A 22,711-nucleotide genomic window follows, 5' to 3' on the forward strand; every position below is an offset into this window, starting at 1 on the left:
ATCGGGTTTCCGCTCTCGAGGAAATACGACCAACAACAGTGTGCTCTATAAAGAAATAAAAAACTTTTAAGTAAGTGAAAGATAAGCTAATGATCAGTAGTGATAAGCAATTCCTCGATTTTAATCACGCACGCACATAATCGATTATAAAACATTGCAAGATATTATTATATTAATTGATAACAACGACTATACTTATCCTAATATTTAAGTTTTGTTGCACACATATTAATTAATTAATTAATGAATTTAGTTTTAAAATTGCTAGTTTCTTTTTGTTTTGAGATTACAATGTTAGTTATAAAATTGTTGATTAATTAATTAATGTTTTAAAATTACTTGTTCCTTTTCGTTTTGAGATTATAATGCCAGTTATAAAATATAAAAATTTAAAAATTTAAAAGATAATATTGCGATTTATTTATTATTATTATTTTATTGCTGTTAATTAAAATATTAGGATTTTTAGTTTCAATGATTATTAATATCAATTGCTTCTTTTAAACTGCATATATACATACATTCTATGAAACTCTATCATCTATTTGCAAATGCGTGCAATAAAAATGTATCTTTTTCATACATGAATATTCAAATAAGTGAGTGCACGAATTGGCTATAACATTTGCTGCATGAACAATTTCTTAGATGGTAGTGACAATTGCTATAAGACAATTGCAGCAACAAGATCAAGAAAATTAAACTGAAGTGTATCCTAATGGACGCATACACGCATTGTGTGATATTTAAAAATATATTTAGCAACAGTGAAAATAATATAGGATTAAGTGCGTACGATAAAGTGCATATTTCTTATCAGACAAGTGTAAAATTAAAATAGGTGAAAGAAGTCTTTCCTTGCTGCTGAAATCACGCTCGTCACTTTGAACATCACGGACACAACGATATGGTAAGACGTTATATAAAATATAAATTTCCAGCTTAGAAAATCGTTTAATTTTTTGGACAGATATTTAATTTCGCACTATCTTATCTTTGGAGCATTTAGCTGTTATCATATCTTTTCAATAATGTCAGATTTCAAGTAATATCTCTAGCCTTTTTATTTGAAAAACTTATCTTTTATTTGACTATGTAAATTAATAAAATTTATTTGACTATATAAATTAATAAAACCCACAGGAAAGCAGATGAGATTTATTAGACAATGATGTCGTGGCATTATGTAACGTGTAGGAATTTTCGATTTAAGACATGATAAACAAACAATAATAATTCCGGTGATGATCGAAATTTATTTTTCGAGTGAATAAGAACGCAAAGATTGGAGATACCGTGCAAGTTTGTGCCATCCAATGATAAAGACGAATTATCAGTACATTTATCACAACCACTCCTTCAGTCTACGAATCGGACTTTTCAAGATTCGCAGAAAATACGAAAAGATTTCCCGTCGAATCTAATTTTTTGATGCAAGAAGTGTTTTAAAACAAAAACAATAAAATTGTTATTATCTAACTGTAAAAGAAGCTATTGAAGCCGCGTTTAATGATCGTGGCCTTTGTTCGAGGTGTAAATTTTTTTTCTATCATGGACGGTAACATTAGCGCCTTTTAACTTCATCGTTTAGTCTCGTGTCAAACGTTCTTACAACTCATGCTTGCATTTTTCGCGACAGAACGTAGAATGTGATGTGGAATTGTTTGAGTAAAAGAATTCTTTCGTGCGCAACACAAGAAAGTGCCGAATATTTATGTTTGTTGGTGAGTCAATGAAATAAAAAATCCTATAATCAAAATTAATTTCACATGATTTTCATTATTATTAAATAAATAGATTATAATAGATTATTAATAAAAAAATAGATATTTACATTCGTACATTTCACCTTTGATTTCTCAATATTTTACACTTGATACACACAATACACTCAATACAAATATTTCTTATCTATTCTTATATAATCCCACGATACATATTTTTATATTTTCAAATGAAAAAATCACGTTTTTATCACGTTTTTATGCAATTAATCGAGACTCATTGCCATTGCCATCATACTATCGTACTCGCTTTTATAAATGATCTTACTGCCGGTGGCCGGCGCGGCTGAAGCAAGACGACCTCCATACTTTACATCCTCCAATGGGATGCCCAAGATCAAGGCTATTCTATCTCTCACGTAATAATAAGCACCTTGATTCCTGTGCTCCTCTTGCAGCCACATGATCTGTGCATGCATATAATTACTTTTAATTCAATGCACAATAGTTAGACTTTTTCTTGTCATGGGATACAAATAGATATTTAAATCATTTCGAAAATTGCATGTTGTTATCTAAAGTTTCTCACTTTGGCTCGCGGAAATCTCGCTATTTCCGTCGCGAGAAGGTGATATGGAAAGGGACAGAGCTGTTCGATTCTAATAATCGCTATTTTATCCTCCAGTTGCCTCTCTTGTCGTTCGACGATCAAATCATAATATACCTTCCCGGTACAGAGCAATACTTTCTTTACGTTTCCGGATTTCACGAAAGGATCCGGTAGAACATGCCTGAAAGTTGTACCTGGGCCCACCTCCTCGAAATTCGATATCGCCATTGGGTGACGTAATAATGATTTAGGAGTCATAAGAATCTAAACAGCACGGGAGACATAATTTTGTATAAAATTTTAAGTTTAATTAAAGTTCAAAATGCATAATATTATAACAAATAAACATAAAAATTGGAAATGCAAAAATTCTCACACGCATCATTTTACAAGCAAATTCCGAAAAGTATTCCGAAGACTAAATTTTGATTTAGCGTCTTTTCACGACGAAATAAATTTGATATAAAATAATCGAATTATCAACAATTGTATGTGATAGGAATTAAAGGACTAACATTATATGAAAAATGATATAACTATGACATCGCGTTTAAAACGATTTTTTGCTATGCATCTCGCGAATCGCGCAGAATAATTACATGTGCTCCTGGATGTACAGAATGTTTCAGCATCAATATTACAATTTTTTCGAAAGTATTGGGAACAAAAAATCTTTCAAGCAGAAATTAAAGTCGAAGAAAATATATTTAACAACTATTATTGCGACTTTTATTCTTCCCTTAAGAATTTATAAAAATCGATTGATTTATTCGATTGCATTTACAAAACAAATTTTTCAGATCAAGCATTATAAAAAATAAAAAGACGACTTGAAATTGTATTGAAAATTATATTAATACAAAATTTAATTAAATGTTTAATGAATATTTTTCAAAATTGTGCAACTCTCGCTTAAGCATATTTTTTCTAAAAAATAGCGACAGTTATAATATATTGTCGTATGAAATATTCTTATGACAAAAACGCTCAGTATATTATACAAACGAAGAGTTAACAAACCAACGGTTTTCGAAACGGCATCAGTATCTGCCGACGCAGAAGGTGAAAGAGATTGGCGGGTGTCGAGGGATTGCAGACGATCCAATTTATCTCAAAAAGCTGTCTAGTCATGATCTGCTCGACAGTTTCACCGGCGGAGACACTGGGTTCTGTTCCGGGCACATGAGTACATTCGTCGTCGCACAGCTGAAGGAATCTCTCCAATCTGGCAGACGAATGTTCCGGCCCTTGGGCCTCCATGCCATGCGGTAACAACAATACTAATCCTACCTGTCTGCCCCATTTGGCTTGTCCAGAACATAACAGGCAATCTAGTATGACCTAAAGATCAATTTAATCGAATGGCTGAGATTGATGATATTCTGAGTAAAATATATCGCGATTTTGGAAATTTTCAATAATTAGACGCGATCGAAAATGAATTTTCAATTATGCAAAGAATTTGAATTTTAAATATAATTTAAAGCTAACTAAAATATACTTGACATCACAGATTAATTATATAAAATTTGTAATAAAAAGAAACGTACATACAATAATAATGAGTAATGACAAGTATTGGCAAAACAAGAAAAATACGATTAATATATATGATAATAAAATATGATTAATGTATGATATACTTGAGATTACAGATTAATTACAAAAAATAATTAAAATTTTCATTAAAAAGAAAAAGAGATAATAATAATTAAGAGTAACATTACTTGACAAGTATTGACAAAATCACCGAACTGTGCTTCCCAGAGTGTAAGAGTGTTGTGATTGTATGCCGAATATCCCAACTCGAAACCTTTTCATTAATTCATAAAATATTAATCATAATATATTATAAATTATATGTTATAATTAAACTCCAAAAGATGAACTAATCTTAAATTTTAATATCTCCATATTTCAATATTTATTTTACTAATGAATATTGCAGCTGTAATATTTTACGTTTGTTTTGAGCTTATCGTTACTTTTCTGAATAGTAAAATTTAACAGTTTAAAATTTCATGTTGCAGTTTATTTTAAGATCGCTGATCTAATGTACAGGAAGTTAAACAAACATGTATTATCGATAACACGTGAATAAGAGACAGACGGATCGCAAAAATAGATATTGTTATCGCCACGTATGTGATGTAATAATTAATGCTAATAAATTTTTCCTCGAATCTCACTCACCGCACACGCCGTATTCCGATAACGACGAATTAGTGACGGTGTATAAAGCTTGCCTGGGAAAAACATCGTGCAGAATATTTTTGTAAACCTTATCTCTGCTCTGATCGTGAATGATATGTATACGTTGAGTGAAGGTGCCTCGTTCGACATCTTGCCCGGATAGTCTAACGTGATGACCTTCTTTCAATAAACTGAGAAAAGCCAAACACTCCCCCATTGCCCAGTCAAATTGCCGAGATGCCATGAATTTTGCTCGCCTGTCCATCGCTCTCAGCACCTGCGCGCGTAAACTTTTACGTATTCGTTATTTAGGTCAAATAGAATATTAATCAAAGAGTAAATTCTAGATTGAAATTCTACAAAATTCTATGAATCCAAAAATATTTTTTTTTCTTTCCAAAGATTAATAATGAAAGATTTCTAGGATAATTTAAATCAGTATGAATATAAGGACGTAGTTCGATCTTCAAGTCTATGACATTTTATAACTAACTTGAACATGAGACTCGATATCTTTTGGTGGAGTAGATATAGCATTGCATATCGTCTTGATGGTTGTCAAATCGATACCGGTAGGCGGTATCATTTGTTTCGGACTCTGATTCGAGAAGAATTCTGTCCATGGTACATCGTGCCAATCGCTCATCTGCATCGAGCTGATGGTCTGCGCTTTTCTGAACTCTTCCTCGCAATGACTTATGTATTTCTCCGTTTCCTATCCACGAAGGAAAATTATGTGTATAACGTAAACGAAGATTAGATAAGCTATTTATTATGAGGTTTTTCCGAACTTCTTTTGCAAAAGCCTCCGTTATCACACCTTCCTTAAGAAGCTTATTGCTGTATATAGAAAGAATACTGGGGTGAGCCTTTATGCGTTTATACATGAGTGGTTGAGTTATCATCGGTTCATCCATCTCATTGTGACCTTGTCTTCGATAACCAACGATATCCAATACTACATCATTATGAAAAGTAGCCCTGATACAAAATAAAATTTTTTTTACCAATTTTTTGAATATTAGTTAACCTTTTTTCTTCAGAATAAATATTTCATTGTAAACAATTTTGCCGCAGCAACTCTTAACAATAGATTATTGTCAAATTTAGGTAATTTTCCCTCAGACAATATGTTCAAAGAAATTTGTCATTTACTTTTGTAGTATTTCAATTTTTAATACAAAATGTGTATGCAATTACTTGAATCTTAAATAAATACCTATAGTAATAAATTAATCATAATAAGTTTATATAAATAAAAAATATTTGAAATTGATTCTATAAAGATTTCACTTTTTAAAACTCCATTTGTCAAAACTTTTCGAATTTTAAAAATATTTTTTCCAAATATGTATTTATGTGTGTATCTTTAATTATAAAATTATATTTGTATTATAATATCTGTATTTATGAATGTATCTTTAATTATAAAATTATTTATTTCCGATAACATTAATGTTAAGAAAAGATAAAATATTCTAAGTATATATAATAAGTATAATCTTTCATTAACAGATATGATAAAAAGATTAGAAATAAAATAATATTATCTATATCGCGATTTACCGATATTCGCCGGCTATTTTGCTGCAATAAGTTACTAAATCGGGGTCATCAGCATGTATGTGAAAAATAGGAGCATTAACAACGTGAGCTACATCCGTACAATGCACACTCGATCGTGAATATCTTGGATCGGTTGTAAAACCAATCTAAAATCAAATTACATTCTTGAATATTTTAAAATAAATTATCTAAAAATTCGTCCAAAATTCTTTAAAAGTTATTAATTTAATATTTCGCCAATTATTTAATAATTATTTAACTGTAATTTAACTTTAATTAAAAATTAAACGCAATCTAAATCATTTAACATTAATCCAAAATTAAATAGAGATAATATAAATATTGAAATACATATCGATATTATTACAATTATATATTTAAAAAATCTTATCAAAATTTTATCAACATCAATTTTTATTTTAACTTAGCATTTTATTTTCCTCATTGAAATTGTACAAAACAATAATTAAATTTGAATAAAATTTAATTATATAATTAATTAAAATGAGATTAGATTTTTTTCTGATTAATATTTATGAACTTATCTGCACAAAAACCGTCATTATTAATTCCTACTTGATTGTTAATTACGATATGCATGACGCCACCCGTCGTATATTCTGGCAAATTAGTGAGGTGCATTGTTTCGTAAACGACACCTTGACCAGCAAAAGCGGCGTCACCATGAACCAGAATAGCCAAGGATCTTTTACCCTCTAAAAAACCAATTTATTTGAGGAAAATTGCTATCGTCTCTGTTAGAAGATCATATATCCCTGTCGGTACATACCTTTAAAGTCATCTTTTTCGACTTGCTCGGCGCGCACACGACCAACTATGACCGGATCGATCGCTTCCAAATGCGAGGAATTTGCCATTATAGCAAGAAGCACTTTTTTCTTAGTTCTATAAATCGACACGAATAAATAATGATATAATAAATGTCGCTAACTTTACTTGAAGACTTAAAAAATAAATGAAAGAAAGATTTAAAAATTGATGCTTGACATATCCATATTAATACTGTAAATCAATTTTACGTAATGTTTCACCTCTCTAACAATTTTTCCGAATATGTTCCAAGATGATATTTGACGTCACCAGAACCGAATCCCTCCAGTGCAATCGGATTAAATTGAGTGAACAGCTGACTCATCGGTTTCGAGCATACATTTACCAAAGTATTAAGACGACCGCGATGTGCCATTCCAATGACTACAGTTTCCACTCCTAGCAAACACATCATCCATGAAAACTCATGGATAAGTAATAAGCTTCAATTTCATCTGCCTTGATTGAGATGTAACAATTTGTTTCAATCACCATTTAACGCTGATGTTTCTATACACTCTGTCATAGCCGGTATAAACGATTCGCAACCTTCTAAGCCGAATCTCTTCTCCGTTCCGTATTTTTTCGCTAGAAAATTCTCGAAATTCACAGCTCTCATAATATTCATCCAGATCCATTTCCGGTGCTCTGCGGGCAATTCCCAGGCGCCTGGTATTTCAAACTTTTCCCTCAACCAATCTAACTGATAAAATGCATATTCAATATATTTCATAGCTCTATAAAATATTCGTCCTACGACCTAAGAATTCAAATATCAGCTATTGAGTGTATCTTTAATCATAAAATTTCTTTTGAATTTAATTACATAATAAAATAAGAAATATATATAATGAGAAATTTCTCGATTAAATGATAACTTCCCACTCTCTAATGCAATCTAAACAATTTTTTTTTAATTGAAGTTTTTCTTCCTTTTCTCAATTTTTGCACAATATACAGGATGTATCTGAAATAATGCACTAAACTTTAGGAGCGTATTCTAAAGGTCAAAATAAGACTTTTTTTCTTATGAACATGGGTCCGCAAATGAACCCTCCTCCGAGCTAAAATTCGAAAATGTGTGAAGTTGACCAAACACCCGCAACGCAAATTTATTTATCTCTCAAGAGAGGGTGATAGGTAACGTCAAAATCTTTTTTTTTTCCGAAATACAGCCAATTTTTTATTTTTTCCCCAAACTTTAGGGGCCTCTAGCTCGGAGGGGGGTTCATTTGCGGACCCATGTTCATAGGAAAAAAAAGTCTTAGTTTGACCTCTAGAATACGCTCCTAAAGTTTAGTGCATCATTTCAGATACACCCTGTATATTTCTGATTTGTATCTTTGTATTAATTACAGGCTAAAATTCGATTTGTCGAGAGATACTATATCTTATTCAAAAATATACAAGATATTATAAATAATAAAACGGGTTTGCAATCTAATCTGTTATCACTGTATCTATATTATCACGAAATATCGCGCGTTTAAATACAAAATGCACATTTTGCGTAGGAATATCTCCCGCAAGAATGAAATTTCAATTTGACTCACAATCAGACGTACCACATTAAGATCGTGAATGTATGTGTATTCTAGGCCCAAATGACCACAGTAGATTTTGTTGAGTCTTATCAGTATCTCTCGCAATGGTAAACTTCTTTTGTCGCCACCAATAACAGTTAGGGAAGCGAGAGGGAACTCCCTGTTCATGTCCGCTTCCGTCATTCCCTTGAGATGCTGTCGCACCACAATTGCCGGTGGCAAATTCGCAGTGCCCTGGAGCTTTGCCGACTCCGGATTCTGTATGCCCAATGGATCTGTGTCGGCTATAAGGTGGCCACGTGCCTTCAGAGAATAAAATAAATCTCAATATATGTACAAAAAAAAAGTTACAACTGTATAGCGCATGTTTGCGAAATTTATTTTGAAAGATATACTTGATAAGCGCGAATCGTGGCATTGATATCGAGTGCATCAATTATATATTGATTATCTCCCTGCATCTGACTATCTAATTTTCTTCGAACGGGCTTTTCTGGAAATAATGGTTCTATTATATAAGCGAAAAAACATGTGTATAATTAATTAGATTATCTAATTATTTAATTAAATTATTTAATTAGATTATCTATTAGATAATTAGTATATCTAAGTAATCCACAAAATACATATATTTAGTTATATTACATATGTGTTGCATGCGTATATATATATATATATATATATATATATATATATATACTTGTATAAAATAATAAAATATAAATATAAATTAATAAATGTACTATATACAAATTATAATTTTAAAAATTTGAATATATTTTAATAATTTTATATTAAATTATTTCTGTGTGATATTGATATATATATACGTATATATATAATTAACAAATTAATAAATAGAAGTCAATATTGTTATATTATTTTATATTTTTAATTTTTTTACTATACAAATAAATGTGAAAGTTATTACACGTTAATTGAATAATACATAAGATTCAATTTTAATATTAATAACATTTTTTAAGTTTTTAGAAAGATTAAAAGAAATCTGTAATACACAGCATTTATTATTCTACATTATATGTAAATTACGATGAAATCAAAATCAATATTACTTATATGTTAATTTTAATTTACTCATTTTGATTACAATTGCTCAAAAACGATTTTACATCATATAAATCTCAAAGATAGAATCGCAATACACTCACTGTTCGATTGTCCTCTTTCCAAATTCGATGTCATTAATTTAGGAGATGAATTGACGCGAATCAAATTGGATTTAGCAGAAGAATCTTTCGAGTTTTTGGTGTGGATCAATTTGAAATATAAATCCCATGAGGAGCTTACAGATTTCTGATCCTTGAGCCATGCTTTGTACATGTAATCCAAATACTGGCTGTTGTTCATGTTAAGCACATTATCCTTCTTATCGCCATTTTCGCGTTTGCATACTAAGTTCTTATGAAATTGCTTAGTAATGAATTTAGGAAATTTATTCTTGTATTTAAGATTTTTCCAATTTGAATGCAGATAACGTATGATTTGCCGGTATAAATACGTAATAGATTGTGTACTTTGATAAGGTTGTAGTTTCCCGTACATTGCCCCCCATTTGTCACTGCAGCACGAACAAGTGCCAGAGATGTGAGGAAGCAATTTCGGAATTTGATTTCGTGAACAAGTCAAATAAAAAGATAATTTTTTTATATACAATATTACTTTACGTCATTGTGACTTTTGATCGCGATTAATTTTCGACTTCTGAGATCTGCATTTACGGTTATAATTAGAATTTGCGATTAATCTTTGTTTTTCGAGAAATGAGAATTAAACTTGAAATCAAATTCACGTCTCTTGCTGTTTTGCAATCGTTAGAAATTGCAATCAAAGCACAATTTTGCATATAAATTTCTTAAATTTATTAATTTGAGATAATATTTCTTTTTTTTTGTTCATATATAGGGTGCTACATCTTCAGTGTTTAGCGATCACAGAATCGTGAATATTAATCCTACAAATGATCCATTAGAAACACATTTTACCAGCAATCGCGTCAAATCGCATAAGGTATATTTCGCGTGTTTTCTTTTCTATATTTTACTTTAATACATTTAATATTTAAAAATATATTGAAATTCTATATAAAAAGTATTATAATATTTTAATTATTAATTCCGTGTTTTGCTAGTCTCTTAAAATGATTATCGTTATTTCTAAAACTTGTGCACACATCTAAAAATATTATAGCAATGTATTAACCATATTATCTCCATAATTTACAGTACACAATATGGAACTTCATTCCAAAGAATTTCTTCGAGCAGTTCCGGCGAATAGCGAATTGTTATTTCCTTCTAACGACAATAATTGCGCTTGCGATAGACTCGCCTATTATGCCCTTAACCAGTGCTCTGCCTTTAGCATTCGTCATTCTAGTGACTGCTTGTAAACAGGGATACGAAGATTACTTACGCTACAAGACGGATCAACGAGATAATCGGAGATTAATTAGTGTCATCCGTAATAAATGTACACAGGTTTGTTGCACACACGTTATTTATGTTAAATATAACATAGTAATTTAAACACTTTATTAATTTTAACACAATAAAAAAATATTGAATATTTATTCTATAAAATTTTTTAAAATATTGAATATTTATTCTATAAATAGAATATTTATTTTGTAAAATATTGAATATTTATTCTATAAAATATTCTTTAAAATTTACATAGTAATTTAAACTCTTTATTAATTTTAACACAATAAAAAAATAATAATAAAAATATTGAATAATTATTCTATAAAATTTTTTTAAAATATAATTTTATTTAGAATAGAGATTGCTATTCCCTAAGATCTATGATTTGCGCATTAAAGTTATAAAATATGGAAAATATTTCTAATGCAACTAAAATATTAAGTCTGCTCTTATAAATAATATATGATACTTACAGGATATATATTGCGAGCAAATAGTGGTAGGTGACCTTGTAAAAGTCTCTCGAGACGAGGACATGCCATGTGATATCGTTCTTCTTTATAGCGAGACTCCAGGATGTTGTTATGTCACGACATCTAATCTCGATGGGGAAACAAATCTAAAGGTAATCTATTTAAAGAGTAGATATGGCACGTATTTTTCTCTGATAAAACTTATGATACAATCAAAAGTCTTTTTAATCTTTCAATTAACATATTTATGATTATTATAAGATTATAATTTTTTTTAGACGTTGCAGGTTCCGAAAATAGTCTCGAAGATGCCACTTTCGCGCATAGTGGCTATGGAAGCAACAATTACGTGTCAACATCCTCTGGCAAATCTTTATACTTTCTTCGGCAAGCTTGAGATTAATAACGAGAGCGAGATGATGAGCGGACATCTCACGATAGATAATCTCTTGCTCCGTGGATCAAGGCTAAAAGACACCGAATATGTAGTTGGTTGTGCAATTTATACTGGACAGGACACAAAACTATCACTAAATTCAAAGATAGTTAGTAATAAATTCTCAACCGCCGAGAAGTAATTATTTAAGCTTTATTTTTATATAAACATAAATAATTGATATTACTATTTGCTTTCGCATGCATTTTTGCTATCACAATCGCCATATTTAAAAAAAAAACTTAAATTATATATTTAAAAAATTAATTTTATTTGGAATAGAGATTATTATTTAGATTTACACTTATCTAAATATTATTCGCAGATCTGTCAATAAATATCTTATTGTATATGTCGTGATATTGTTGATTGAAGTATTAGTATCTACTATGTTGAAGATATACGTTGAATCCTATGAGAAATGGGATAATTATCTGGGTCCATCGCCTAAAACCAATTTTTCCACACTGATTGCGGATATGCTGAGCTTTCTTATCTTATTCAATTACATCGTACCGATATCATTATACGTCACTGTCGGTGAGACACATTTGCACAATTATTTTCTTTCTTAATATAAAATTATTTAAATTTTTCCTTATCGCTTTCTCTTTGAAATATTCTAAATATGCAAAAACATATATTTATAAAATGCAAAATTGGAATTAAAAATCCACGACAATTATTATTATAATATAAAGAGATTTACATATATTTCTTCAGAATTACAAAAGTTCCTCGGCTCCTTTTTTTTCGGCTGGGACTTGGACATGTACGATGCGGCCAGCGATCAGCCAGCACTCGCTAATACGTCAGATTTGAACGAAGAGCTCGGTCAAGTTGAATATTTGTTTACCGACAAGACCGGCACGCTCACTGAAAATCTGATGATATTCAAACGTTGTTCGATCGATGGCAATATTTATGTGGAAAAAGATTGCGACGGGAATCTTTATCTATTGCCACCGAGCGGAAATGAAGAAGAAGCTGTCAAACTAACGTCATGGAAGGTAAATCCATGTAAATACAAAAAAGGGAAATAACATTTGTTATTGTTATTTATAAGAAAATATACAATATAATAATTTCAATATTATTAGAATATTATTTTGATATAATACATGATTATAGGAGAATATCTGGCACTTTATGGTAAGTATATCGCTGTGTCATATGGTCCAAATCGCGCCGCCCAGCCAACGCCCCGAAATCGTAGCCAAGCGCACTTCATTTCGCGAAAGCTTCAGATTAAAGAAAATCACGAGGGTCAACAGTTCATTGATGATGCATCCGGATTTACCGCAGTATCAGGTAAAGATAGCTTGCGTACGCAAATATCAAATTTGCGATATCATACTTTATTATTTATCCAGTGCTAATGTTTATCTATAATGAAACGTAAATACGCGTGTATGATTATCTCCGTATAAAGATATATACACATGTAACATATGGCAGGCAGCATCAGCAGACGAGAAGGCGTTAGTGGAGGCAAGTGCCAGATGCGGTGTGATTTTTCAGCAGGATACTAACGAGGAAATATATCTACAGATCAACAAAAACGTAATGGTTTTCCAGAGACTAGATATACTAGAATTCACTTCCGGTACGTGCGAAATTAAAATAAATAAATATTGAACACAATAATTAATAACAATTACATAACAATTAAATATCACATATATAATAAAATAATCATTTTAAAATAATCGTGTCACTCAAATAATTATCACTGAGATTAAATTTATGAATTATACTAATTGCAATCATTTATCATAAATCAGAATTAATTTGTATTATTATATTTTAAGACTAGAGAGATAAATATTGTTAACATTATATATCTTGGACAGAACGAAAGAGAATGTCGATAATAGTAAAAGATTCGGCAAATGATATCTGGCTGTATTGTAAAGGTGCGGATTCGGCTGTTTTTCCATTAATTGTAGAAGGAAAGGTTCAAGAAGCTTCCCTTCATGTTGCCGATTTCTCCATGGTATGTTGTCTGTGATTGCAAATTGATAATTGCATTAATTGGTACGTGAATGATACATGAATATGAAGTCAATCTAATTTAGAAATTTAGAAAACAAAAAAATTAATTCATCTAGCAAACAAATGTTCAATATTTTTCTTTGGTTTTAATATTATATTATGGAAAGAGTATAATACATATATTTATAATGTTTTTATTTTCCCAGATTGAACAAATTTTAAATTTTATGTATATTATAGAATTCTCATCTCTCTTTCTCTTTATCAAAGTCTCTTAATTTTTTTCAGAGAGGTTTGCGAACGTTGGTTATAGCATATAAAAAGATGAATCAATCTGAATATGATAGGCTATCGCAAAACATCGAGCAGGCCAGACAAATAATCGGCACGGAGAGAGCAATGCATATGACACATGCGTACGATCTTATGGAAAGCGGACTTATTTTACTCGGAGTAACTGCAGTGGAAGATCGTCTACAAGAAGATGTGCAAGAAACTTTGGAATGCTTACGAATCGCTGGAATTAAAGTTAGTTTATATTATACCGTTTTTATAAATAAATTATTCTTCTTTCTAAGTTGTATAATTTCAAATTTCTTTTCCTCAAAAATATAATTTTATATCTATCTCATTTATCTTGTTTATAATTTTTATTTAAAAAGTGTATCAAATATGTGTGTGTGTTTCTTAAATCTTAAAAAAATTCAGAAGATTATTTCGAAAGATAAAACGATTGAAATATTTAATTTCAAGAAGAGTAATATTCAAGTCTGCGACTCTTTATTGTTTAGATATGGGTACTCACCGGAGATAAAGCAGAAACTGCAGAGAACATAGCTTTTCTCTGCGGCCATTTCAAAAAAGGTACCGAAGTTTTAAGACTGATGGAAAAGACTTCAGGACAATCCTGTTTCCCGATTCTTACTACCTTCGAGTGAGTGTGTATCTTATACGTTCAAAATTTCGTATCCTCTATATCAATTGTGCTACTTACTTAACTATTCATATTAATTTTTACGCAGTAATTGCTCGTATACTATGCAAATTTTACTAAAAAATCTATTCAATTAATATATAATAAATAATTTATACATAATAAATAATAAAACAAATAATTTTTTATAAAATTGAAATTAGTTAAAATGTTACTAATTAAAGTGACAAAATTTCACTCACATTTTAATAGTAAAATTTTATTAAAAAATCAGTTATTGATTCTTCTTATTCTTAGTGGGACATTATTATTTTCAGTTCATCCTTATAACTTTTATCAATGATATATTTCATTTAAAAAAGATTTTTAAATATATTAATTTTGCATACAATTGTTCTTATTTTACAGCCGCAAAATAAAATTGGAACCGTACAAGCAATATGGTTTGATAATAGATGGTACAAGCATGGCGGCGATTCTACGAAATTGTCCTGGATTATTGAAATCCGTCGGAATGGCTTGCGAAGCAGTTATCTGTTGCAGATTAACGCCGTTGCAAAAGAGTGAAGTACGATTATTCGATATAAATATTCGATACATTAATAAATATATTAAAAATATCAAATGTAACTGATACACAGATTGTGCATCTGATTAAAACCGCACGGAGTCGGCCGCACACCGCGGCCATCGGTGACGGCGGTAACGATGTCTCGATGATACAGGAAGCTCATGTGGGAATCGGAATATTAGGAAAGGAAGGTCGCCAGGCATCAATATCCGCCGATTTCGCCGTTACAAAATTCATGTATCTGAAAAAAGCATTATTGGTGCACGGTCATTGGTATTATTTGCGCATCAGCATCCTGATACAATATTTCTTCTATAAAAACGTAGTATTTATAACGCCACAAGTGTTGTTCGGTATTCACAATGGTTTCTCCACACAGGTAAGAGAATAATAATAGTCTGTTTTCTGTCGAGAAAATTCTCAATGTCTTATTCTTATGTTGAATACATTATCATAATTATCATAATTATCATAATTATATATAATTGTATATACTATTATTTTCATTAGCTATTATTATTATTATATTTAATAATTAGAGATTTGACTCAAGTAATCAAAAAGTTAAAAAGAAAATGGCATAAGAGCCAACGCGCGGTAGTTGGAGCGCAGAGAAGCAACAATACTTCTTTCTTTTTTCAATATTAGTTTATTAAAAAACATATATTATAATAACAAAAAGCGAACGTTTCGGATCATCTTTTGATCCTTTCTCAGCGCGATGTTAACAATATACAGGGTGTATTTGAAATAATGCACTAAACTTTAGGAGCGTATTCTAGAGATCAAAATAAGACTTTTTTTCTTATGAACATGGGTCCGCAAATGAACCCTCCTCCGAACTAAAATTCGAAAATGTGTGAAATTGACCAAACACCCGCAACGCAAATTTATTTATCTCTCAAGAGAGGGTGATAGGCAACGTCAAAACCAAGGTTAAATAATAATTTTTCTGAAATACAGCCAATTTTCAATTTTTTCCCAAAACTTTAGGGGCCTCTAGCTCGGAGGGGGATTCATTTGCGGACCCATGTTCATAGGAAAAAAAAGTCTTATTTTGACCTCTAAAATACGCTCCTAAAGTTTAGTGCATCATTTCAGATACACCCTGTATATTACAGATAGTAACGCGTTACATTAAACAAATTTGTTCTCGACGCGTAGGTGACGCTAAATTGCACCCTGCGGAGGTCTAGTAAGCGCTCTGCTTCCCACAGTCAATTAAATATACTATAGTTATGCTATGCGACGATAATCGAAAATATGAGGCGTTCGTTCACGCGTTAGTATGTTTGTTATCGTTGAGTCAACTGCGCATGTCCTTGGTTGAATCCATGTTTACGTACGGACAACCGAGGACATATTTATACAATTCGTCATTGAATCTCGAATCGACATGAGACGCACAGCGGCATAGTTAAATTATTAATTGTAAAAAGCGCGGAATCTGGTGAGCCATGCTTCTAACTATTAATTTAAGCAAAAAAAGCTCATTCACGTGTAATATCTTTCGGTATTTATTTTATTATTTTTACTTGATTTGTTAGATCTGCTGTGACGTCGCATAGCATAACTATAGTATATTTAATTGACTGTGGGAAGCAGAGCGCTTACTAGACCTCCGCGGGGTGCAATTTAGCGTCACCTACGCGTCGAGGACAAATTCGTTTAATGTAACGCGTTATTATCTGTAATATATATTGTTAACATCGCGCTGAAGAAGGATCAAAAGATGATCCGAAACGTTCGTTTTTTGTTATTATAATATGTGTTTTTTAATAAACTAATATTGAAAAAAGAAAGAAGTGTTGTTGCTTCTTTGCGCTCCAACTACCGCGCGTTGGTTCTTATGCCATTTTCTTTTTAATTTTTTAATTTGTTTATTATTATTATATTATTATTTTTTATTTTTAGTTATAATTATTATACTATTATTTTCTTTCTTCATATTTATTTTTATTTAACCTTTATTTTTATTTATTTAAAAATTTTATTTATTTAAAATATTTTATTTTTATTTAACTTCATATTTATTTCTATTTAATTTTTACTTAATAACCTTCTAAAACATGACGACTTTCTTTACGATTGATAGATTAAGAAGTAAAATTATTACATATTTAATTCTTGTTATAATTTTTTTATAAATTTTGATTATCTAATAATTTAAAAATTAATACATCATATAATATGCACAAATATATATATATCAGTTAACAATATATATTATCCTATATATTTTTACAGGGACTTTATGACGGTGTATTTCTAATGTGTTTTAACTTGCTATTCACGTCACTACCAATATTGTTGTACGGATTATTGGAACAGAATCATAATGCGGAAAAGCTTATGCTATATCCGTACTTATATAAACTTAATAAAAGAAATTACTTAATGTCAAGAAAACAGTTTATGATATGGTTGCTCTTAGGTCCGTATATATGGAGAGTTTAATAATTCTTTTTTCTTAATTGATTTAAAGTTATTTTCTAATATAAATAAAAATAATAAAAATTTAACATATAAAAATTATTATGCTATGACATCTTATTTTTCTACGAAAGCTATAAGACATCGATAGATTGATTTCTTATTATTATTATTTTTTTTATTTCTTATTAATTTCTTATTCACTTCTTATTATCATTATTTTTTAGCACTATGGCATACAGGAGTAACATATTTTACAGTATACTCTATCTCATACGTCAATCCAACGTTTTTGTACGATAATACACCAGTTGAACATTGGACTTATAGTACATGTATTTTTCATATAGTTACTTTATTAGCAAATCTACAGGTTTGTATCAAAAGTGACATTGTATATATAGATTAAAAATGTTAATTTAAATAAGTGTTAATTTTAATTCAGATTTAAAAACGAACGATTGAATGTTATATGTTTCAAGCATCGCATAAGAAAAATTTCATTATTTTAACAATATAAATATATATATTGAATTATTTTTCGAATAAGTAATCAATAATATAAATGTCACTAAATAATATAATCACGTATCGTTGGTAACGATTATTAATTTCAGATTTTGTTGCGTAGCTCGTATCGGACTTTTCCGTTACTTTTAAGCATAATACTTTCCGAATTAGCATTCTTTGTAAGCGCATTTTGCTATTCGGTTATAAATGTGTAAGTATAAATCCATATTATCGAGGAAAAGTTATGATATGATTTATAATTAGTTTATATTTATAAAGGAAAATAATTTCTACCTAGAAATTGGACTTATAATCGTATCATTCCAGGAAATATGATGGTGAAATGTTTGGAGTCTTTCAAAAATTATTAATGTCACCTTCATTCTGGTTAATTACCATAATCGTAGTCGTTGTTTGCTTAATACCTGATTATTTATTACTCACATATGACACTTACAGACCAATTAAAGTTCTACGAAGAAATGAAGAACCTCCACAACCTCTTAATTGCAGCGATGATGACAGTGAACATTCTTCGCAAATGGTAATAAAAATAAAAAAATATTTAATAAAATTAAATTCTCATTTCTTTTTTCAAATTTTTGTTTACACATCAAGATCATAAGTTATACCTTTTTTTGTTATTTGATCTGTATTTATCCAATTTCTTAAATTCAATATTTTTCAGCTATTTTTAAAGATTGAGTAAAATGGATTACTTGTGTATATATGTATATTCATTATTTCATTTATTTTACTTAATTACTTAATTAGTTAAGTAAATTAAAAAATGTTTGCAATATCATTAAAGAAAATTAATTATTACCAGGGACGCCGCATATTTCCATGGAGAGGTAGTCTCTCGTTTCAAGAAACGGAATAATATGCTGAAAAGACTCTGTTGCTTCAATCACTTCAGTATTATTTACAACAAAAAGATTTAATGATACTTAAGCATCTTAATTTCCATTCATATCAGTGCGATATTTTAAGTTGCTAATACGACTGATTATATTATATTGTCAAATGAACTTACAAGACAAAACTTAGATTTAACTGACAAAATCAGTTAAAAAATTCTAACATAAGTTATAAAATTAATTATACCGCTATTAATAGAATCACCTTTCTAATTTCAATAATTTTTAAATAAGCCTAGAAAATGTATATATGTATATATAGACGTTTTATATATTTATTAATAATATAGAAAGCGAGACACGACTAATATATACACATAATATATTAATAACAAAGCAGGAAAAAAATACCTTTGTATGCAACTATTAAATTAAGTATTATTAAATTAAACATAATCTTTGCAAATTACTATGTTCATGTAAAGTTCATCGTAAAATACTAGTCGTTACAATTAAGTTTTGTATATAAAGATAGATATATAAACATATATGTACACATTATAAAAACCTACACATATAAAAGCCCACAATACAATGCATAAATAAAAATATGATCATTAGAAAATAGATAAATAATCATTATTTACAGAAAATATACAACTACGAAAATTTACGATTATATTTGTTACTTTACGAAACACGTTATTTGCACAAGTCTATAAAATGTATAATAATTCGATTACATCAACGAATTCTTGACGAACTCTGTATAAAAATCTATAATTTCTTTGCAGTTCGATAAACTGCATGTTTTGTTGTATGATATAAATGTTTCTAAATGTTTTGTTGTATGATATAAATATTTCTAAATAATTTCACAAATATAAATATATATATTGTTCATACGAGATTTATAAGAAATATGTTTTATGATCAAAATATATATATATATATGTGTATGTATGTGTATGCAGCTGCACTTAATATTTAATGCACATAAAAAGTAATGTACGAATTTTTTACTTACAATGTCTGCTTTATTTAAAAGATATTAATGATGTAAATAAACATACATTAAATAAATGTACTGCAGTTTTTACTTCCAATAAACCTTAATAATTTTCTTTGCTTAAATAATTAATTAGTAATATATATTATATTTGTTATTATTCTTTTCCTTAAATAAATATATTAATAAGCTTGATTTATTGGTATCTGTAACAATAATTATACAAGGAAATGCGATTCAACAATTTCACCGAATAAAATTAATTTTCTCTTTTATGTAATTTCGTTCCAGGCATAATTGTTTTTTTATATATGTTAAATTCTAGAGTCTTCTATTTTTTCAATGTCTATCTTTATTTGGAAAATATTAATAATGTAAATAATTAGATATATTATTTAAATATATTAATTAACATAATTGATAAAGCACATAATTGAACATATTACAATTCTTATTTCTGGTTGAATTATAGCTGAATAATATCTCTTTTAGCTACATAAATATATTAATATATAATTATTTATGTATTAATATATAATATTTATATAATTATAACATATTGTATATATTATTCAATATATTATCACTTTTTGCTTGAAAAAAATATGTAAATATTCATTGATTTATTTGCCTCTAATGCATAATAACGCGATTATTACAGTGACGTTAAGTTCACATTAGAAAAATATATAAAATTATGTAAACTAAGATATGAGCGTAATTGTTATTTTTCCTATGTACTTCCTTATGTTTTATATACTCTCATCTTTTCCGGTAGATATCGCGAAATAAAGACGTGTACGTGTGCCAATCCAACAAAAGAGTTAAAATCATGTATAGTATAATTCGCTTACAATATTCATTTGTGATTAAAATATAAATATTGCACGTAATTGATTGTCCATAATAAAAATACGTAAATGTATCTTATATTTAATATAATAAAATACGTTACCCAGGTAATACATATTCGTTTTAAAAACGTTTCACAAATGTTTCTTTCAAACGTTTCATAACCGACTCTTGAAAACGTTTTTTAATTAGTTAAAATATCCACTTGAAGAACGTTAAGAGATACGTTTCTTTTCTGATAAAAAAACGTTTAAAAAATGTTTAAAATACGTTTTTTCTTTTATTCGTCAAACGTTTGTTTTTTTATGGAATTAATAAAACAATGCATTCATACACACTCTCTAAAAATGAAACAGTATATTATCACTGAAAACAGTAAACAGAGTCACTGATAGAGCAGTTATAAGTTATTATAGCACTGTAAATCAATAATATTTCACTGAAAGAATTAATAATATTATTTGACTGTTTTAATCAGTAATATTATTAATTTTTTCAATGAAATATTATTGATTTACAGTGCTATAATAACTTATAACTGCTGTATCAATGATTCTGTTTACTGTTTACTTCGCTGATATAACATCTGTGAACTTTCAACGTGACGGATCGATTGAGTACAATATACAGGGTGTCCTAGACCACCCGTACACCCCTTTTCTTTCAAAAACTAAGCATTTTAGAGAAAAACGTTTTCGACAAAAATTGTATGGTTTTGAGGGGAACATAAGATGGTGTCATTGGTTTGACCTTGGATGGCATCGTTAAGGTGAGGTCAAGGACACCTTTAATTTCTTAAACGGAACCACCTATTTTTTTACCCTTTTTTATTGCATATTCTTATAGCTTATGTCGAGAGCTTTCCAAAACACTATGATAAAGTATTTTTTCATCAAGTACTTTTCGAGTTATAAGGCTTGAAATAATTTCTTAATTTTACATAAACCATAAAATATCTAGTAAAATATTCATTTTTCGATTATCTTACCTTAATACTTTTATGTACAAAATAATGAGAGGAATCAATTGGTGTAAAGAAAACACAAAATTGTTTCGAAAAAAAAAATGTAATTTGCAATTAACAATTACATTTTTTTTTCGAAACAATTATGTGTTTCCTTTACACCAATCGATTCCTCTCATTATTTTGTACATAAAAGTATTAAGGTAAGATAATCGAAAAATGAATATTTTACTAGATATTTTATGGTTTATGTAAAATTAAGAAATTATTTCAAGCCTTATAACTCGAAAAGTACTTGATGAAAAAATACTTTATTATAGTGTTTTGGAAAGCTCTCGACATAAGCTATAAGAATATGCAATAAAAAATAGGTGGTTCCATTTAAGAAATTAAAGGTGTCCTTAACCTCACCTTAACGATGCCATCCAAGGTCAAACCAATGACACCATCTTATGTTCCCCTCAAAACCATACAATTTTTGTCGAAAACGTTTTTCTCTAAAATGCTTAGTTTTTGAAAGAAAATGGGTGTACGGGTGGTCTAGGACACCCTGTATATGTAATGCACGTAGTTTTCGTTGACAATGATATGTCACATACTGACACAAGACACGAGCGCTTCATAAGCGATCAGCTGATTTATTCATACCACATAAGACTATACGTCAGTTTATGAAAATATTTAAAGAGTCGCGTCTCGAATTGTGGTTTATAAGTAAGTCATTAAAATTACAAGAATTATTAAATTCGGTATGTTTTT

The 22,711-nt window shown here is 29.2% G+C and overlaps 3 protein-coding genes and 1 long non-coding RNA gene across 12 annotated transcripts in view; 2 read left to right on the top strand and 2 right to left on the bottom strand.

The window, feature by feature from the left end:
- On the top strand, positions 1-20,116 carry LOC145973892 (phospholipid-transporting ATPase IF). 5 transcript variants are annotated; one of them, XM_083103534.1, is made up of 21 exons: positions 1-70; positions 842-910; positions 1,144-1,724; positions 10,395-10,499; positions 10,715-10,969; positions 11,391-11,540; positions 11,667-11,962; positions 12,150-12,364; positions 12,548-12,834; positions 12,956-13,135; positions 13,283-13,430; positions 13,678-13,820; positions 14,108-14,347; positions 14,611-14,753; positions 15,162-15,321; positions 15,395-15,703; positions 17,572-17,758; positions 17,985-18,130; positions 18,375-18,478; positions 18,595-18,811; positions 19,097-20,116. In XM_083103534.1, exons 3-21 carry the CDS (start codon positions 1,653-1,655, stop codon positions 19,148-19,150), a joined length of 3,411 nt encoding a protein of 1,136 aa, XP_082959660.1. In that variant the 5' UTR covers positions 1-70; positions 842-910; positions 1,144-1,652; the 3' UTR covers positions 19,151-20,116. The 5 variants fall into 5 exon arrangements, with proteins under 5 accessions (XP_082959660.1, XP_082959663.1, XP_082959661.1 ...); XM_083103537.1 differs by lacking the exon at positions 1,144-1,724; XM_083103535.1 differs by lacking the exon at positions 1-70 and having other exon boundaries at positions 642-910; positions 11,676-11,962.
- LOC145973894 (2-oxoglutarate dehydrogenase complex component E1) lies at positions 1,760-10,989 on the bottom strand. Of its 3 annotated transcripts, none has more exons than XM_083103542.1 (15): positions 9,641-10,989; positions 8,864-8,961; positions 8,478-8,771; positions 7,417-7,627; positions 7,146-7,323; positions 6,884-6,999; positions 6,685-6,809; positions 6,094-6,239; positions 5,319-5,508; positions 5,021-5,242; positions 4,528-4,804; positions 4,062-4,147; positions 3,355-3,675; positions 2,314-2,598; positions 1,760-2,191 (listed from the first exon to the last, which is right to left on the bottom strand). In XM_083103542.1, exons 1-15 carry the CDS (start codon positions 10,032-10,034, stop codon positions 1,991-1,993), a joined length of 3,144 nt encoding a protein of 1,047 aa, XP_082959668.1. In that variant the 5' UTR covers positions 10,035-10,989; the 3' UTR covers positions 1,760-1,990. The 3 variants fall into 3 exon arrangements, with proteins under 3 accessions (XP_082959668.1, XP_082959664.1, XP_082959667.1); XM_083103538.1 differs by having other exon boundaries at positions 6,670-6,809; XM_083103541.1 differs by having other exon boundaries at positions 6,670-6,809; positions 8,490-8,771; positions 9,641-10,987.
- The window catches only part of LOC145973910 (uncharacterized), a 17,094-nt gene continuing 5,660 nt past the window's right edge, over positions 11,278-22,711 (bottom strand). For 2 of the 3 annotated variants that reach the window (XR_014439573.1, XR_014439574.1), the window contains exons 2-4: positions 12,946-13,210; positions 12,534-12,819; positions 11,278-12,446 (exon numbers count right to left, since the gene is read on the bottom strand). This is a non-coding gene — a long non-coding RNA (uncharacterized LOC145973910). Of the gene's footprint in view, positions 12,447-12,533; positions 12,820-12,945; positions 15,877-22,711 lie in introns of those variants that run through there. The other variant, XR_014439572.1, reaches the window with a different exon arrangement.
- LOC145973896 (uncharacterized) overlaps positions 22,585-22,711 on the top strand; it is a 6,338-nt gene continuing 6,211 nt past the window's right edge. The window contains exon 1 of the mRNA XM_083103547.1: positions 22,585-22,666. The gene's annotated coding sequence lies outside the window, so the exon portion shown is untranslated. The remainder of the gene's footprint in view (positions 22,667-22,711) is intronic.

The sequence above is a fragment of the Camponotus vicinus genome, unplaced genomic scaffold, assembly GCF_025532165.1.
Source record: "Camponotus vicinus isolate PSW18456_S1 unplaced genomic scaffold, iyCamVici1.0 SCAF_6, whole genome shotgun sequence".
Taxonomy (NCBI): Eukaryota; Metazoa; Arthropoda; class Insecta; order Hymenoptera; family Formicidae; genus Camponotus; species Camponotus vicinus.

What these genes read in the sequence shown, in the direction of transcription:
- LOC145973892 (XM_083103534.1), top strand. Translation starts at nt 1,653, where the DNA reads ATGTGGAATTGTTTGAGTAAAAGAATTCTTTCGTGCGCAACACAAGAA. An exon ending in TCCGTAATAAATGTACACAG is followed by an intron (nt 10,970 to 11,390) that starts GTTTGTTGCACA and finishes TGATACTTACAG; the next exon opens with GATATATATTGCGAGCAAAT. An exon ending in CGGATTTACCGCAGTATCAG is followed by an intron (nt 13,136 to 13,282) that starts GTAAAGATAGCT and finishes AACATATGGCAG; the next exon opens with GCAGCATCAGCAGACGAGAA.
- LOC145973894 (XM_083103538.1), bottom strand. Translation starts at nt 10,034, where the DNA reads ATGTACGGGAAACTACAACCTTATCAAAGTACACAATCTATTACGTAT. An exon ending in TTAATGTGGTACGTCTGATT is followed by an intron (nt 7,628 to 8,477) that starts GTGAGTCAAATT and finishes GCATTTTATCAG; the next exon opens with TTAGATTGGTTGAGGGAAAA. An exon ending in CGAGATTTCCGCGAGCCAAA is followed by an intron (nt 2,192 to 2,313) that starts GTGAGAAACTTT and finishes ATGCATGCACAG; the next exon opens with ATCATGTGGCTGCAAGAGGA.